The following is a 13,857-nucleotide window of genomic DNA, read 5'->3' on the forward strand; positions in this document are numbered from 1 at the left end:
CAATCACCAAAGGAATAATTTTCTCCGAACCATCCATGTTTGCAGATACCAAAACTGTTAAGCGTTCCTTACTTTTTTTCCGCCTATACATTTTTCTCCTTTGAAGCAAAGGGTTTTGTCGGGTAAGATCCTATAGAAAAGTCCACATTCATCGACGTTGAACACGTTAGCAGGTTCATATCCTTCATGAATATCTCGCAACACTACGTCTCTCCATTCTTTTAAAGAACTGTTGTCAAAATGAGCAGCTTCTCTGCACAATTTCTTAAAGAATAGGTTATTTCTTGCATTGAATCGCTGTATTCAGCCTTTGCTTGCAACAAAATTTGATTCTCCTAGTTCTTTAGCTATTTCTAAAGCTTTTTCTTTTAGAATATTCCAGGATATAGGAGCATTTTGTGATCGTGCATATTTGATCCATGACAGAAGAGCCTTCTCCACATTCTCATAAGGTGACACACGCTGACGTTTTCTTTCTCGGTCGCTAATTGAAACATCTGGACAGCTACGTTTGGCTGCTAAAATGTTGTTTAAAGTTGTTCGCGGTATAGAATTTTCTTTGGCAAAAGTAGCTTTTGAAAGGTTAGACTTTTTAAACTTTTCAACCAATTCATTTTTTTCCCGATATTGTTAAATTCTTTCTTTTCGAAGCCATAATGAAAGCATGGATATGTTATTCGTTCAGTAATCCAATAAAAATGTTCTTTTCTCTCAACTTCAACTCCTTTTCAAGCTCTGAGAGATAACTTCAAACGATCAAAAGACCTTTTGCCCTTGGACGGGGAAAAGAATACCAGTGGTCAAGTGAGGAGAGGGTAAGGTCATCAATGAATGCTAAAGAGAAAAGAGGGTAGGGTGACGAAATAGAGGGGGGAAATTCCAGTTCTCTCCGGGGGTCGAAGGAATGTGTTTACCTTCTGGTCATTTTTCTTGTCTTCCTGTCTAAAGAAATGTCTTAAAATGTATCTTTTTTCGAAAGAAAAAAAGAGGAAACTGACCATATAACCGGTAACTCGAAAAATAGAATGACCATATAAGCGGTGAGCTTTAACACGTGTTTCCTATTAAGTTAGACGGGACTTTAGAAAATTGACCATATAAGCGGGGTGACCTTATAAGAGGGTGACCATATAGGCGGTACTGACTGTACTTGTAAGAAAGGTTTATAATTCTCTTAAAATGGACATTGACGAAGTCATTTTGCATACAGACTCGACCATCGCACTTGCATGGATTAAAACGCCAGCCCACCAGCTTAAAACCTTTGTTGGAAACCGAGTCTCCAAGATCCAAACCTTGACTGAGAACTACCAGTAGAGACATATTTCCACTCATAACAATCCCGCAGATCTCATTTCCCGTGGCTTGAATCCTCAAGAACTTTCCTCATCAGACTTGTGGTGGTCGGGTCCGTCTTGGATGAAAAGTGGTGAAATATCGCATTTGGAGGAAATCCCTCTCTCAACAGACGCTCTCAAAGAAGAACGCAAAAGGACATCGTGCTTGATTGAAACAACTCCTATTGTCTTTCCGATCATTTACAATGTTTCATCATACGTTAAGTTAAAAAGAATTATAGCTTGGTGCCTCCGCTTCATAATGAACTGCAAATCTCCGAACAATCGCATAAATGGTTATTTAACTAGTAGTGAGATAAAACTAGCTAGAAACGTTTTGGTCAAAATAGTCCAAAAACAAGAATTTCCAAACGAATATCACCAGCTAAAAAATAGCAAACCAATTTCTTCGAGTAGTAAGATCCTCTCCTTGAATCCGTTTTTGGATGAAGAGGGCCTTATCCGTGTTGGCGGTAGGTTAGAAAATACACAATTATCAAATGAAAGAAAACATCCTATTCTCCTACCGAAAAAACATCACTTAACTAATCTAATTATAATTCATTATATGAATCCTTCTTGCATGCTGGAGCACTTTTACTATTATCAGTTATTCGCAAAGAATTTTGGATAGTAAATGCTAGATCAGTTATAAAAAAGCAAATCTGGAAATGCATAAAATGCTTTCGATTAAAAGAAAAAACCGCGACACAGATAATGCCTCAATTACCACCTTCAAGAGTAACGCATTCTAGAGTATTTTCCATGACTGGTCTGGATTATGCAGGTCCATTTTTTGTGAAACCGCGATCTGGACGTGGAGTTAGATCAGTTAAAATGTACATTTGTATATTTGTGTGTTTCGCGACAAAGGCGGTGCACATCGAAGTTTTTGGAAATTTAACCGCTGAATCATTTATTGCAGCTCTAAAAAGATTTGTTGCGCGAAGAGGAAAACCAAATGAATTATTTTCAGACTGTGGTTCAAATTTTGTTGCTGCAAATAAGGAAATTAATCGAGTAGTTAAATCTCTTCAAAAAGAAGAATCCATCCATCAGTATTTTGCCGATGAGCAAATTAAATGGCACTTTAACCCACCTTCAGCACCTCACTTTGGAGGAATTTGGGGGACCAGATGTTTTGCGATAGCTTGCGGGGTGTATAAAATCAAACTTGGACTGTAAACTATTTATTTTGCGGGTGCGCTGCGGAGATGCAAAAACCGAGCGTGTATGCTCTTTGGTTGTTTTACATTAACTGACTCTTGGCTGAGAACAATGACGCCAAGAAGCTAACGGGCGTAGCAACAATAACCTCAAAGTAGGTGGCGCTACTATTACTACATTCATACCGGCTTCAACATACCGGGCCACCTTGAAACATAGTTTCAAAATTTGCACATAAATTGACAAAAAACAAAATTAAACTATACACATCTAATAAAAAGATAATTATAAAAAACTAATGCAACATACATAAAATTAAAATATATATATAATTATAAACAGATGTATAGATTCCTTGGTATAAACCGGATAACTATAACACAAAACAAAAAGAAAAGTAAAAGTCTAAAATAAAATAAAGAAAGTTAATCAGTCAATAGGTAAAACTGATAGTTTGTGAATGGGTCTTTTATAAGTTCCAGTCTCAGTTTTGACACTGACCACTCTTACCTTAGCATCAGCACTAGGAAAAACTTCTTGTATACGCCCTAATTTCCATTTCAAAGGTGGAATATTGTCCTCTTTAATGAGAACTAAATCGTTAATTTTCAAATTAGGCTGTTCTCGCAACCATTTGGGGCGCTGCTGTAAGCTGGAAATATACTCGTTAACCCATCTTTTCCAATACTACATTTTTAAAGATGTACCATCACATAGAGCTGATTTCAGATATTTCACTGGATGTGAAAAATTTCCAAAGAAATTTTGTGCAATCTGATGGGTTCAAAATGTAGAAGTTGCTGAGAGGGCATTAGAAATGTTGCGTCATATTTTCGAATTTGTAAAAGCAGCAAAGAAGGAGAAAAAAATCTATGTTGGCTCAAAAAATTTCAGTGTACTCTCGGAGTGTATCAAAGACTGCTTCTTTGCTGCAAAATTGGCATTTTTCCAGTCATTAGCTGCTTTTATTGAACCATTTCTCACAGAATTTCAGAGTGATGCTCCATTAGCTCCTTTACTTTTCTCTAATTTAACATCAATTTTAAGATCTCTTCTTAATAAATTTGTAAAACCCGATATTTTAGTGGAGAACTCTTCAAAATTAGGAAAAATAGATTTGTCATAGGCAGATAATCTGCTTCCAATCAACAAAATTGCTCTCAGTTTTGCAGTTAAGGATGAAGAATTTTCATTTAGGAAAGAATGTGCAATTGCTTATAAAAAGTTCTGTGAAAAGATTTTAGAAAGATCACCTTTAAAATTCCAGTTAACAAGTCTTGTCCTGATCCTGGTGTAATTTTAAATACAGCAATTGCTGAAAAACGGCTTTCATCTTGCCTTTCAATGTTGGTATCTAGCAATTGGATATCAGGTATCAAGGCTGACAGTGTGAAAGATAGTTACAAAATGTTCATTCGGAATCCTCTCGTTAAGAAAGAAATGGAGCAATTTGAGAAGAGGGAAAAACGACTGGATAATGTTTTCTTCTCTCTATTTGAAGTTTGAAATGCACCAGAGAATTTACCTTCCTTTGTTAAGTTTCTCCTCATGTTGTCACACGGAAGTGCTTTTATAGAAAAGGGCTTTTCTATTAATTCAGATTGTTCAATAGAAAATCAACGTGAAGATAGTTAAGTTGCTCTAAGGCAAATTCATGATGGTGTTATGGATGCTGGTGGGGTTGACAATATAACTGTGACGAAATCCATGATAAACTACGGAAAACAGTCTCATACACGTTATATCGAAGTATTAGAAAAAAGGAAGGAGGCAACAGAAGAAAAAAAGAAAGTTATGTTAGAAAAGAGGCAAAATGAAAAAAAGAATTGCATGCTAAAAAAGAAAAATTAACGGCTGATTTTTATTTAGAAACTTCTTTAATTGATGAACAATCAATAGCTATAAAAATTAATTTTTAAAAGCTTTCAATTATTCACTTGTTGAGCTATTTATACGGTACAATTTGTTTAACTCCACTTTTTAAAACATCTCAAACTTAAGTATCAAAGAATATATTAATATATATATATAGGTATATTTTTTATATTTATATTTAAAATAAGTTTCCCAGATAATATAAATGAACAATATTTTATGACTAAATATTTTTGACTTTTCATTTATTGATAATTTATTTCACAAGTAATTTCGATCTCAATTCTAAATTTTTTGTTTGATGGAATTGATCAATTTGTGTAATAAGCTATTTATATAACAACTTTTTATTTTATACAAAATAAAGTTTCTAAAATTCCTTGAAATGTAGATTTTTATCTTTATAATTTTTATAAACTATTATTAATTTTTAAGTTTATTTTTATGGTGCAGTATACAGCAGTTATTATTTTATATGTAAATTTTATGGCTGCCATTTCAATAATCAATATTTTCAGCAGAAATATGTGTATTAATATATATGTTTTGGTGCTAGATATGCCTAACTTTTTACACCTGTTTTATCAGAGAACATTTACACTTTTTTCCTCATTTGAATGTGTTATCAGATCTTGTAAATGTGTATCCACATTTGTAAAAGAAATTCATACAACACATTTTAAATACTACACAGCTGTATATATAATTTTTTTTTATTTACTGTATATTGTTGTATAACTAATAAATTTATGAAGTCTCGTTAATGTTGCGTTGTGGTATCTGGAATTACAAAATTACTTAAATGTTATATTTGAATTTAACCTGCTATATTAACAATTAAAAAATAAAGAAATTTTAAAAACATCATTGAAATCGAAAGTAATAATTAGTGGGAAAAAAATTAGTTTGAATGTGAAATTCAGTAAAAAAAATTCTATTAAAAACAAAATTTTTTTTTAATAAGTATATAAAGTAAAAATTTCTAGCAATTATAGGAATAAAAACAATTAGAGATGCCATTGGTAAAAATCTGGCAGGCCGAAAAGTTATTACTAAAATGGACGATTCATACTTCATGTGTCATATTATTAAAAAAAAATTTAAAGAAAAATTAAAATCATAATAACATTAAATTTAACTGATTTTTATGACTTAATTCACTTTAAAAATTAAAAGGCTCATATAGAGAAAACTATTTATACTATAAAAACTTTAAGTATTATATTTATATAATGAAAGATTTTTACTTCATTAGATATTCCACTTCGAATTTTCACAGTGGGGCGAAGGTAACTATGCGCTAAACCAAACCAGGCTAATTTTGGCACATACACATCTTCGGTTCCAGCCCCACTCTTCTTAGAGTTTAGTACTTTTTTAACTCCTTAGAGTTCACAGAACCTTAATTTTGGTTTTTAGAACTTCTTTGTTGCCCTTTAATCCCTGCAGAATATAAAGAAAATGAGTACACACATTATAAATGTAAATGCAGTAGATAAAACATAACTAGCATTAGATAATTCAATATGATCTGTAACAACAATTTCAAGTCTTCAAATGGATTTTAAAATGACAATTTCAGGAGAAAAAAAAAATACACTAACATTGGGTGGCTATGATTTAATATCCTTCTTTGGTGTTTGCTTAGTTATTCCCAGGGTCCTACCTGGAAGTTTCACACTTAGAAATTATTCTACCACTAATTACAATATGAGATCTAAAAATTAGATAGATGAATTTCACATGACAAAACAACTTAGACCACAGCATTTAAAATTTATGCTTTAAAGTGTGAAAAAAAATTCTATTTCCTCCAGTTCTCTTGCATTGTTATATTACTAAGTTTTATATTCGAAATTTCTGGGGAACCAAAATATTGTATACACGGATACTAAAATTTTTTCTAATTTCAAATATATAAAAAAAAAAATTCTTGTATCTGCAGAACTTTAATTATTTATTAATCTTTAATTTTTTATAACTGATGAAATCTAATTTATTAATGTTTAATGAGAATCTTTTTTATCTAAAATATTGCGGTGACTAATTATTGAAAGGAGGGCATATACCCACCGACCTCCATGCATTAGTTTTCTACAAACAAAAAAAATTTAATTTTTAGAAAACAAAAAGCATAATTCTTTTTATTACTTTTTCCACTAAATCTTCTGTCATCGTAGCAAACTTGGCATCGTGAATTAGTTTATTCGTATAATCTTTGTTATTTATGTCCCCAAAACAAGGATACGTTTGAAAAATTTCAAAAGAAACACATATATTACTAGAATTCCATTTCAAACTAGCCATAGTTAGAAGATTAAACCAAGTTTAAATTTAAAAGATAAAAATACAGGATGCGACAGAATCAGCACGTGTATTTTGTTTACTAAATGGTTGCTAGTTAAGGTTGAAAGTATTTGGAAACTACTATATGACACGTTTCAACTAATCTAGTTGCTCCACTAAAGTTGAAAGGTTTTAACTTCAGTTGCTAGTTGAAAGCAACCGGGCAACCATCATAAGACACGTTTCAACTATACCGAAACCACTAGTTCCTTTCAACTAGGTTGCCTCGTGTCATATAGCCTTAAGAGGTTATATTAATGACAACACTGCTGCCATCTATGTCAGCATTCGTGATGCCATCTATGTGCAACAATATAAACTAACTCATTCAACACTCCCACTTTAGTTTACATTTTGAGAATACTAAAAGAAAAAAAAAATCTCAAATGTGCAGAAAAAACATAAATAAATCATTTTAGTCCCATTGATTTTCCACAATGTTCATGCTTAGTTCTATTAACAGTTTTTGTTAAATAGTCCGCAATCATTTGCGACGATTCTACACTTTGCATTGTAACATGACCAATTTTCACGGCCTCACGTACAAAATGATGCTGTACATCTATGTGCTTTGTTCGTCCGTGAAGTTGACTATTTTTAGTCAAACTTATCGCTCCACTATTGTCATTGAAAATGACTGATGGTTTTTTCGGTGAAACACACTGGTCCGCCACAATCTTCCTGAGCCAAATGGCTCCTTTTGTTACTGTAGATATCGACATATACTCTGCTTCTGTTGGGCTTGTTGGTTGTCGTTTACTGTACCAAGAAACATATTTTCCAGTTGTCCATTATCCAGTTGTTGACCTACCTTCTCCAATATCTCCACCGTAGTTGGAATCACAGTATCCCATTATTTCACTACCATAGTCTGTGGAATATTTCAATGTGGTAGCAGTGGTACCGGAAAATTCTTTTAACACTCTTCCAGTGTGTTTGAGATGGATTGTTGCAAAATTGGCATGCAGTGACTGCATGTGAAATGTCTGGTCGAATTGTTTGAGCTGCATAAAGCAGATTACCAACAGCTGCTTGAAAAGGAATATTTTACTTACTTTCCTTTTAATCATCATTTTTAAGTTGAACTTTTGTCAGGACTTGATTGGGATCAAGTGGTGTTGCAACAGGATGTGACTCATGCATTTTATATTTTTTAAGCATTCGTTCAATGTATTGGGTTTGATTTAGGTTAAAGGACGCTTTTGATCTATTACGCTCTATTCTAATCCCTAAACAATAATTGGCTTCACTTATACCTTTCATTTCAAATCTTTCACTTAGTTGCTTCTTCTTTAAATTTTTAAGCCTTACTGAGTTGCTAAAAATTAATAAATCATCGATGTAGATAGCTACAATTACAAGTTCTTTACTCTCATTTAGTTTAATATACACACAACCATAGCTGCCAACTTAGAAAAAACTCAAATGTGTAAAAAAAAAAAAAAAAAAAAAACATTGTGTAAAATAACGAACAACCAATATTTAGCTTAAGTATTTATTCATTTAGTGAACGTTAAATTCAACATTAAATTGTAAAATTTTTAAGTTTTTGAACCAAACAGGAAGTAATAATTATTAAAAAGCAAAAACCTAAAAGTTAAATTTTATTGACACATTGCAGAAAAAATTTAAAAAAGCTATTAATATAATAATTGTAAAACACACATTTCAAAGCATTTTCAGTGCGTAAAACAAATTCATGATTTTGCAAGAAAAGCAACAGTTGCCTTTTTTGCTTTTTTCAAAGCATCTGTTGAAAATTTTCTCTGTTTTAACTACCAACAGCTTTGAATTGTGTGTTTTAACTACCAACAAATTTTCCAAAGTTTTATTTGTCATTGTAGAGCGAAATTGAGTAAGATTTTTTTTAACAACACTAAATATTCGCTCACATTGAGCATTACTATGTGGAATTGTTAAAATTGATAACACAATCTTGGCAAGTTGCTTATATTTATATTGTCCGTTGACATCTTTGATTTGCATTATATTAGCCCATTGTGCATCCATGCGTTTGTCATTATTTACAATTTCACTTATATCTTCTAGTTGAAGGGAACAAAATTGATTTTGTAGTTCATCAACTGTTGTTTCTACAGTTTTAATTAATGATGGAAATAAATCTAAAAAAAATTGAACATTAGAAAATTTTGCAGATTCAATTCTGGCTAAGTCAGCCACTTTAGCATTTATCAAAACCTCATCATTCAAGGGAAATTTGTTGATGATGTAATCACAGGCTGCAATAAAATAATTTATACAATTATGGAAAAATTTCCTCCTCAGTTCAGCCATTAAAATTAGACACTTCTTTACCAGTTGCGCTGCCTATAACTATTTCTGATATTTCTTTATGGTTCTTTTTCTCATGATATTTGACTTTAAGTAGATCTTGATCTTTAATTGCAGAGGGCTTTAAAAACTTACTAAATAATTCTTTTAATAATTGGAGGTATATGTCTCTTAATTTATGAACGTAAGGAGAATCAGACTGTAACAAAACATTTGTCTTTTCAAATATTGTCACAGTATTGAGGAGAAATAAGCAGTATGCTTTATTTTCAGAAGAAGAAAGAAACATAAATAATTTCTCTTCTCTGCTGAGAATTTTTGAATAGTCATGTGTATCGAATTTTGGTTGTTTACTACTTGAAGAACCTTCACCTGTGGCTTTTCTCTTAGTGGGAACAGATTTCACCTTGGGTGTACACATATTACTGACACTCAAGTCAGTGTGTGCTTTTTTTGGAATTTGATACGCGCTCAAAGAGACTGAGCTGCTTAGACTGAGATTTCACCGATTCTTTAAAAAAACTCACAAGGGGATCCCACTGCTCCATTAGTCTAGATAAACTACGGCTTAAAGAGAGCCATCTAGTGCATACATGCTTCAATATCTTGTGTGCTTCTTTATCGTGTAAAGCCTGAAAGTGCTTTAGTGCATCTTTACGTTTTGCACTCTTGTTTAAATAATAATAAATATCAACCAATATTTTATCAACATTAATGGGTAAGATGGCAGCTGCTTTTTCAGCTGCAAGATTAATCAAATGGCAAGCACACCTTGCCGAAATTAGACTATCATGTTGTTGCTTTAGATGAGCAATTACTCCATTTCTTTTCCCCTGCATTACAGCAGCATTGTCTGACATAAATGAAACACAATTTCCAAAAGGAATATCAAACTTTTTAAATTCATCTAAAATTAATGAACTAATATTCTGACCAGTTCCATCACCAGATAAATTAGGCACAGATAAAAGATTAATTTGAATTAATTCTTCATCCGGATTAAAATAACTACCGGATACAACTTGTGATCAACATCATTACTGCCATCACAAGCGGTAGAAAAAGAATTGTGTTGCATTAACTTTATCATTGAATCAACATGACAACTAGCCATTTGATTAACAAGAGCAGACGTCTTGGTTCGACCACATCCATCATACTGTTTAGCAATATTTGACTTCAGGAACATTTTACAGAATAACTGCCCTGCATGATCAGCGGCCGTAAGAGGTACGTTATGCTCTATGAGAAATGACGTAAATAACATCTCAGCGTTAATCACGTCCATATCGTCATTCTTTAGATATCCATCTAATTTCGTGCTAGAGCTGACCGATTCTGCAGATTTCTTGTGTTTCATAGATTTAACATGGCGAGAAATATCAAACTTTCCACCATGTGAAATGGTAAAATCGCAACGGCAAATCTCACAGAATGCGCTCTTATCACCAAGTCTAGACGGTTTTAAAAACGGAAATTCCTTCGTATATTTTGCATTAAAAGTTTGGCAATATGTCTTTTTGTTCTCAGCCAAAATTTTTAACAAAAGTGAAAAAAAATATTCTAAACAAACGATCATAAATAAATTTTTAAGATTATTATGCTCACCGTACACGCGATTTAAACGAAACAATCATAACATTAAGTTGAGTTGCACATACGACGCGAACTCCACGGCAAGAAATGTTTAAGCCCCGCCTACAAAGGCAGTAGCGGTATGACGTTTATCTACAGAAGGTTGTTCTCACTGCTATGGTTTTGCGCATCAGTTCGTTTCCGTAGAGGCGCGCTCCGCAATCGCGAAACCTGTTCCCAATACAAGAAACGCGCTTGCGGCTTTTAGCTGAAAGTAACATTTTAATTATTTTTCGGAAAAATAATTTCAGATGCGTAAAAAACGATGTATAAGCGTAGAGATGACCAGAAATGCGTACATTTTACGCGTAAAAGTTGGCAGGTATGCACAACTATCATAAGAACTTTGCCTAGATCCCATTTCAACTAAGCATTCTTATTAAATTGAAGCAAACCTGCCACTTTGCTTTAAGCCATCTAGAGCTTTATTAAGTTTAAGAACTTTCCCCTTTAAACTTTGTCCGTAATATTCACTAACAGCCGTATTCACCACACCGAGTTAAATTCCAGAGTAACTCGGGGATCGGAATATCCACGGTTCATAGTTACTCTCAGATTAACCCTCGCTTTTTATTCTACAACCTGGAATTGTCTCCTTGGTCCGTTGTGATGATAGATGGAACACCAAATTTAGACACCCATTGTGACACAAAGCATTTTATTAAGAGGATCTTGAAGTTCGGCTACATTCGCTAAAAAACGTCTGTAAAAGTTGAGCATTGGCAACGATCGCCGAAGTTCCATAATGGTATCAGGTTTCGGAAAATTACATATTGATTCAACTTTATCGGGAAGTGGTTTAATGCCTTCAGCAGTAATAAGACAACCTAAAGACTTAACTGATGTTTTTCCTAGCACGCATTTATCGGGATTGAGTTTAAGACCGTATTCTCTTAAACGGAAAAAAACGTTGTGTAAATGTTCAATGTGTTCGGTTTCGGAAGATGAAGCTATGAGTATATCGTCAAAATACGAAAAACAAAAAGGGAGATTTGATAACAGTTGTTGAATGTGTCTCTGAAATGTTTGTCAGGCATTACGGAGTCCGAACGGCATAGATGTGTATTCGAAGAGACCGAATGGTGTAGTTATCGCGGTTTTAGGGATGTCTGCTGGGTTGATTTTGATTTGATGGTAAGCCCTAGCGAGATCAACAGTGGAAAATATTGTTTTACCGTGAAGATTTTGCGTACAGTCTTGAACGTGAGGGACCGAATAGCGATCAGGGACGGTTACAGAATTAAGCTTCCGATAATCACCGCAAGGTCGGAAATCTCCGTTTGATTTTTTTACTACATGGAGGGGACTAGCCCAGGGGCTTTTTGATGGGCGAAGAACGCCAAGTGACATAAGATATTCGAATTCTTTACGAACTGCTTCTAAAATTTTTGGCGCGAGACGGCGGGGTTTTGAAAATACAGGGGGCCCTTTAGTTTCAATATGATGCAAAACTTGGTTTGAGAGATTAGTCGGAATTGGTTGTGAAGGATTAAGTAATTCGGGATATTGTTTTAAAATATTATGATACTGAGTTTTACCAATTAAAATGGATATATTGGATTCTAAGAAATTGATTTTGGGGGGTTGGCCGTTAGAACCTATCATAGTTTGTTTTCACATCGATAATTCTGTGATTTTTACAGTGGACATATAAATCAAAATGCTCTAAAAAATCTTTGCCGATAATTGGTTGCCGTACGTCAGCAATTACAAAGGACCAAATGAATTGCCGTCGCAGATTAAAATCTAACGCTATTCGTTTAGTGCCGTAAGTTGGAATAATAGTACCATTAGCGGCAAATAAAAAGATATCATTTTGTAATTTCGCGTTAGGAGCATAATTTTTTGGCAAAACGGAAATATCTACACCTGTGTCGATTAAGAAAGTCATATTCGAAGAAGAATCGGCCAACATAACGCGTTGCAAAAGGCGGTCGCCGTTTTGGCCGGTGGACGATCGCCGACCTAGTTTTCCGATGTGTGGGGGAAAGAACAAGGTGGGGTGCATTTTTTTTGCTTTAATACCGAAATTAGTGTGATAAAAGCACTGTCCATTTATTGGTTCTTTAAATTGTTTGAATCTTTGGGAATTGCTCCGCCTTCTAAAATGTTTGTTGCGCTGGTTTTGGGGATCATTCTGCCGATGAACCAACGCTGTTAATTCACTAAGTTGCCTAGATACTGCGCTATTTGTGCCTCCATATAGCATGTAGTTTGGGGCTTAACGACGCTTGCTGCGTTAATGGAATGCGGGTTGCACGTTTCGTGAATCTTGTCGGCAACAGTAGTCAACTGGCTAAGTTCTTGGTTCAGAGCCGCGAGAATTGATTGAGCGTTGTGGCGCAGCCTGCCCAACTAGAGCCATTTAAGTAGTGGCTCACCAACAGATGATCCAGCTAATGAGCGCATGCGTGCGAGTAACTGCGAAGGACGTTGGTCCCCGAGTTCGAGCACCTGCAATAGTGTGCGGATGCGAGATGATTCGCTTTCAGAGTGAGAATCAATTAAGCGTTTTTTTAAAGCCGCGTAAGGAGAATCCTGGGGTTGACTATGTAGAATATCGCTAACAGTGCCGCTACCACGTGATTAAATTTACTTTCTTCAACAGTTATTTTTGCAAGACTAAACTGCGCTTCTAATTTGATAAACCAAAGCGTTTCCAAAATGGAGGTGGTTTAACACTAACATGCGAAATTTGCGCTTCGGTGGTTTAAGTAGGAGGAGTCGGAGCCATAATGAGGCAAATATTATATAATCAAGAATGAAACAGTAAAGAAAGAAAAATTATTTTCGAAGATTTGTTTATGCACACTCGCTTACGTTAAAACATTACAAAAAAAATATATATATATATACAAAATAACGTAATTACATTAAGGAAATAATAAAGATTTGCGTAATTTGAGTCCAAGAGAAAAACAAATATAGAACAAATGGGAAACATAAAATAAACTACATACCCAATGAGCTCAGCACCTGTTGCACGTGGTATATCCATTAGTAATGCGCGATTTTTGATTTAAAAAAAATGTTATTTCGTTAAAAGAAATAGATGATTTTGTTAATCATTTTAAAGTAATTATTATAAAAGAATCTCCGATGAAGAAAGATATTGAAGGTTGCTTTTAAATTTCATTTAGTAGGTCACCAATCTATTCTTCAAAATCAAACATTGATAGTTTAACGTAACTCTAATCATGAATTT

General features: G+C 33.8%; 3 protein-coding genes across 3 annotated transcripts; 2 read left to right on the plus strand and 1 right to left on the minus strand.

Annotated features, from left to right (window-relative positions):
• Nucleotides 1-303: 303 nt before the first annotated feature.
• On the minus strand, nucleotides 304-1,323 carry LOC147806544 (major centromere autoantigen B-like). The gene is made up of 2 exons (XM_087149671.1): nucleotides 1,209-1,323; nucleotides 304-572 (listed from the first exon to the last, which is right to left on the minus strand). Exons 1-2 carry the CDS (start codon nucleotides 1,321-1,323, stop codon nucleotides 304-306), a joined length of 384 nt encoding a protein of 127 aa, XP_087005797.1.
• A 96-nt stretch (nucleotides 1,324-1,419) lies between these two features.
• Nucleotides 1,420-1,971, plus strand: LOC147806545 (uncharacterized). Its single transcript, XM_087149672.1, has one exon. It carries the CDS (start codon nucleotides 1,420-1,422, stop codon nucleotides 1,969-1,971), a length of 552 nt encoding a protein of 183 aa, XP_087005798.1.
• Nucleotides 1,972-2,054: 83 nt separating this feature from the next.
• On the plus strand, nucleotides 2,055-2,522 carry LOC147806546 (uncharacterized). The gene has a single exon (XM_087149673.1). The coding sequence runs from the start codon at nucleotides 2,055-2,057 to the stop codon at nucleotides 2,520-2,522; it is 468 nt and encodes a 155-aa protein (XP_087005799.1).
• The last annotated feature ends 11,335 nt before the right edge of the window (nucleotides 2,523-13,857 follow it).

The sequence above is a fragment of the Parasteatoda tepidariorum genome, chromosome 8 (genome assembly GCF_982258835.1).
Source record: "Parasteatoda tepidariorum strain Cologne lab strain chromosome 8, Ptep-v5.0, whole genome shotgun sequence".
NCBI classification, from domain to species: domain Eukaryota; kingdom Metazoa; phylum Arthropoda; class Arachnida; order Araneae; family Theridiidae; genus Parasteatoda; species Parasteatoda tepidariorum.